Below are 5,622 nucleotides of genomic sequence, written 5' to 3' on the forward strand. Positions count from 1 at the left end.
AGACAGAATTCCTGTTTGCAGTGTAGCTGTGGAGACTAAAATGATACAAGTAACAATAATAGAATAAAATAACGTGATGTAGTAGTTTCTTGTCATTTATCTGTATATAAAGCATTAGTTCCTGAATTGGTTTTAGTATTTAAATGATTGTATTCATAAGGTAGCATGTATACACAGTCACTGACACACACATGGAGGCAATAGCCGTTTGTGGAGTTAAACAGTAGCTTTTATCTTAAGAGTTGCAGCTTAACTTATTCTGCTTGGGTGGGGGGAATTAAGAGTTCTGAGAGAGTTGAAGGACACTTGCAGCGGGGTCTGTTCGTTTTGGAAGATTGAAATCATGGCAGGTCCAGAAACTGATGCCCAGTTCCAATTCACTGGTATCAAAAAATATTTCAACTCTTACACTCTCACAGGGAGAATGAATTGTGTACTGGCCACATACGGAGGTATTGCTTTGATAGTTTTATACTTTAAGTTAAGGTCTAAAAAAACTCCAGCTGTGAAAGCAACATAAACAGATTCTCAACTGTACCTCATCTGTTAAGTTCCCATGCCTGAAGAAGCTAATGTCAACTCATCATGTGATACCCAATTTGTACAATAAATTATGAACCTGGAAAAAAAAAAGTTCTGAGAAATGAGTTCATTAGTTTGATACTATTTAATTACTTTATTTTTTAATGAGAAATAACTGCTTTAAAATAAGTCTAGGAAACAAGCATAGATGATTACACCAAATGTGAAAAAAGTAACAAAGAATTTCGAAGGTCAAAAGACTGATTTTCCAGAGGAAATGACAAGGACAAATGGATAGTAAAGATCATAGGTCCCTCCTTCCCACATTCAGCATCCTAAAATTACCTAGGAAGCCTAATTCTAAGGAGACAAAAGACATATATTGTTCGGCAAGGAGAGAAAATGCAGTATATTGGGAGACTTTCCTTTCTTTACTCTGTGATAAACTCCTTTTCCAAGATTTTCTGTCATACCATCTCCTGAGTCAGCCTCTAGAGCACAAGTGAAGAGAAGCAGCTGTATTAGTGCTGTCACCCTGAGAGGTGAATGGGCTGCCATTTTCGGTATTGTTGCCACTAACTTATGTAGCTGAGTGCCAAGATCCATGGGCATTGTCATACAGCGATAGGATTATATACTGCCATGGAGAGACTCATAATGATGGTGCCTGGTAATCTCTTCAAGGTTAGGTTTCTGTCAAGACAATAATTCTTATAAAATTGGCCTGAAGAATTGTAGTCCACTAAGTTCTAGATAAAGTAATAATTAATTATAGTCAGTAGAGTACATAGAAAAGTGACAGCATTATTGCTGAATACACACAAAAAAGGGAACTTGTTTAATTAGGTGACAGGAGAAGAAATCATGTTTGGAATTTTAATGAGAACTACGATTGAAAACTTTTGGCCTTTGGTCACCTCAGATAAAGGCAAACTTGAAGAGTGATTTTTAGAGATGAAAGCAGAAGAATTTAGTAATGAGATAGAAGAGATTGAAAGGGGGAAAAATAATTCATATTTCTAAATGAGGTAGGCTGTGTTCTTCTTTTTTCATCTTTTTTCCTTCCTTCTTTATTTTGGGTCAGTAACAAAGACATCTTAATGATTGCACTGACTCAGTGCAAAACAGGCTAAGAATTATGTTTGGAGCTAGATTCCTTGATCATATTACTAGACAGTATAGAGGTATCAATGGCTTAGGTTATGCTGAAGTAATAAGCAACTACCCTCCCTGCCCCTCCTATATAACTTAATATAATTTTTTTCCCTTTATTATTGGTGCAAGTCCACCATGGGTTTGGGTGACCCTCCAAGCAAGTTTTCCTGCATACTCAGTGATCCAGGCTTTCACTTTTTTGGCTTCACTATCCTATGTGAGGCCAAGTGGGTACTTGCATTTGGAAGTGATGTGTGCCACATCTGCTTACATTTCCTGATGGGTCACATGTCCACACCTAATATCTCAGAGGAGGGGAAGAACAACCTTTCTGTTACTGGGAGGAAGAGATACAAATTGTGTATGAGGGAACAGTTTTAGTGCTCACACTGGGCATTTGAATCATCTTCCTTGAAAGAGATTATAACCCCAAGATTCTCCATTCATTTCCTCAAGTATCTCTGTAGGATAGTTAGGAACGCTGGCTTCCCACAGGATATAATGTAAACTACTTATTTTCAAAAGTCTGGAACCAGAAAATGTTTAAAGTAAAATTGCAAGAAGTCATCATAGAGATTTACTATCTTGCATATAGAAAAGTAGAGTATTATTATCATTTAAAGAACTATTTAAAATTAGTAGATCTACTATTATTCTTTTAGATACTGTATCAATTTTATAAGTAAGGTTGTGCTAAAGCAACAACTCCCAAATTCTCAACAACTTAAGACAACAAAAGTTAATTTTTTAACACTTTTTAATCTTTAATTTCTTTTAACAATGTTTTATTGTTTAAAGAGTTTAACTTTTTCACTTCTTTTGTTAAATTTCCTCCTAAGTTTTTCTTTTACTCTTTTGGATACACTCAAAACAAAAGTTTATTTTGAAGGTACGTAGCTATGAAAAAAACCTAAGGATAGGTAGTTTGGGAGAAAAAAGACTGGTAAAAGAGACTTGTAAAACATAAAGTTGTATTCTGTTGTGGCTTCATTAAATTAATTTTTGTTAAACAGAGCTCTGGAGTGTCAGATGGTTCAACAAAAGACCACAAGGGAATTGAAAGAGCAAATTACTCATAGGTCCTAGAAAGAGTACACTGTATGCCTCCAGGGGCCCCACAGGGGGGTCAAAGGAGGATGCAGGCAGAGAGAGTGGCAGGACCTGGGGCATATGCCTTTGTTATGGTCTATGGGTAGAGTGTTTTGGGGTTCCTAGGCTAAGGCTGGAGTGGTCAATTCAAAACCAAAAGAGTGAGGTTTTGGGAAGCTCTCTGGGCAGCACAAGGGAAAGACCCTGGGAGGCAGAGAGACTGTTTATCACCAGGGCTTTTGGGGAAGTAGTATCAGAAATATACATTTACTCGTGACTCTGCAGGCTTTATTTAGGGATTGCGCGAGGAGCTCGTGTTAGCTTAAGGCCCTGGAGGCTCTCTTGCCCACACAAAATGGATGCTAAGGCAGCAGTACCATGGAGTAGCTTAGCTCAATTCTCAACACATGCTTAATTCTTCTTCTTCCCATTCTATTTACTGATTATAACAGTTTCTGTTTTTCTTGGCAAAAATAATTAGTAAATCAAATCCTTGATATAAAAGATTAGGCATCCTAGATTCATGTTAGGATTATTTATGTGTTTAGTCAAATTCTAAACCTTTATTTGCCAATTAACATTTTTTCATGTATTCTCTCCTTTTAATAAGCACTAGCTTTTAAACACCGATCATTGCAGCATGAGTAGAAGTAGTTATATTCTGAGAAAATGGATATGATGCAGGTATTGACTTTTGTTGCAGTGAACATAGAGATTTATTGACCTGGAAGATAAGGTCAATATTTGCCTGGAGGGACAATAAATCTAGATATTCAACAAAATATAAAGCCAATATTTGAATTAATCCCTATGTTTGGAATACCTGTCCAAAATCTCTGGAAATTTCTTTATATAGTAGTGGAATTTTTCGATCCTTGAAAAGTGTGCAGTTGTAAATAGACCTTGAAAAGCTATCACAGAGTTTGAAACTGAGATCAAAATAAACGAGTGAAGATGTCAAAGGTAGAATGCATGAATTTTGTAGCAATCTCTTTTGCAAAAGAGTGGGATTTTCTTTAAAATGTGTAAACTTTAAAAAATGTTATTCATTAAAGTTTGCAATTTTTTTGTTAACAACATTGCACTGAAGTACTTCTTAATAGATTCAAGACATATATAACAGACCTAGAACTCTAAAGTGCATAAATAAAATGTTGCTTCTCCTAGATTCTGATTGACAACTTCTTTTGTCTTTTTAGACTTCTAGGGCATTTCTTTGCAAATATATCACTGGCTTTTTAAGTACAGTACAGTGTTCATAATGTTACTACATTGTTTGTTCCCTTAGGCATAACCATTTTATTATTACAGCCACATGATTGATTAGAGTGCTTCCTCCATTGAGATACCTGTTACATAAAGACTGCACAGTATTGATTTCAGAGGCAAACTTTCTAGAAAGGACTGGCAATCATCAAAACAAAACTAGGTATCTTCCACAAAATACCCACCCTGTCATCTTTCTGGCAGGGACTGGTCTACCTTCCAAATCACCTGGACTAACCATTGCATGGTTCATTGAGTTTTTTCTGTCTTTAATCTTCCATGTTTAATTTACACTGAATGTCTGAGCCCATGCACTTTATCCTCTCTCTCTGCCATTGAAATAGCCAAAACTTATTTTAATAGGAACAGAATAAAACCAGAATCTAACATTAGAAACAAGGCAAGGAAACTCAAAATAATAGGGACTGAAGACAAAGCGAGGTCATGGACAATTAGTATGAGCAAATGTTGAGCTTGCAAATACTTTTGAAAAGTATACTGCTGCCATAGTCCGTAAGGAATGAAATTTCTGTGAGAGCAGCACTGCTCGCTTACATTTGTCTTGGAGGATGTGCTGAGTGAAGTGAGGACACTGCTCCAAAAGGCCTCTGAGGTAGGTGGACATGCTTGTTCAGAAAAGTCTATCCCAGCCAGCTTTCAGAAAAATAATTTAGTATAACAGCTGGGCTCTGCTTCTTACTACTTGCCATGGCAACTGGACCTGTTATCTTACAGATTACAGTTCTAAAAACCAAAAAACTTTCTTCTTAAATCTGAGTCTGATTGTTCTTTCAGATAATGGTCATGTTTTATCTTGACAAACGAAAGCAGACATACATTGATCACCCTCTGCTTGTAGTGAACTAAGAAAAAAATTTTATACTTTTAAGACTCAAAAGATGAAACCAAAGTCAGGATTCTAAATTATCACAACACAACATTTATGTAAGTAATGGAGAAAACTTACATCATCTCTAACTTATAAAAGCTACTTGACAGGTATTTATTCCGTCTATGAAAGGGAAACGGTCTGATATCAGAAAATACTGCTTTTAGATGGAGAAACAGATTTCTGGATTTAAAACCTCACCACTATCACCACTGCTCTGAAGTCTATAATTTATATGTGAGAGATTAAAAAACAAGTAACTTAGAACTGTTAAAGGTGAAAAGGCAAGCGAAAATTCCAGGTTAGTGCAATGAACAGGAAATATCAGTGGCAATATAACCTTCAGATAAAATGACATTCAAGGGCAAAAGCATTCTGTGAGGCAAAGATAACAGTGGTGATCAACCTAGATTTCACCATTCCACAATGATAATCACTCATTTCCTCATAGCCTCCCTTCTTTTGTCCCTTTTTGTTTCTCTGTTACTGGATTTAACTTCAAACCTGATTAAATACATCCACCTGCCTATTCCAGGCCTGAAAACTTGCTGCAAGAAAAGCAACGTAAACATATTGTCTAATTTCATGTTCAATTACTAACTACAGACATCAAGGCAGGTCTTAACACTGCCACGGAATAACCTACTTTGCTGTAGTCTGCTCCTTGTCCTATTCTCCCAGAGAACTCTTTTCATACCTTT

At 36.2% G+C, this 5,622-nt stretch overlaps 1 protein-coding gene across 1 annotated transcript; it reads left to right on the forward strand.

Annotated features, from left to right (window-relative positions):
* Positions 1 to 292: 292 nt before the first annotated feature.
* On the forward strand, positions 293 to 620 carry LOC308621687 (ATP synthase membrane subunit K, mitochondrial). Its single transcript, XM_081242385.1, has one exon. The coding sequence runs from the start codon at positions 344 to 346 to the stop codon at positions 518 to 520; it is 177 nt and encodes a 58-aa protein (XP_081098511.1). The 5' UTR covers positions 293 to 343; the 3' UTR covers positions 521 to 620.
* The last annotated feature ends 5,002 nt before the right edge of the window (positions 621 to 5,622 follow it).

This window comes from Mesoplodon bidens (genome assembly GCF_964165515.1).
Source record: "Mesoplodon bidens genome assembly, chromosome: 8".
Taxonomy (NCBI): Eukaryota; Metazoa; Chordata; class Mammalia; order Artiodactyla; family Ziphiidae; genus Mesoplodon; species Mesoplodon bidens.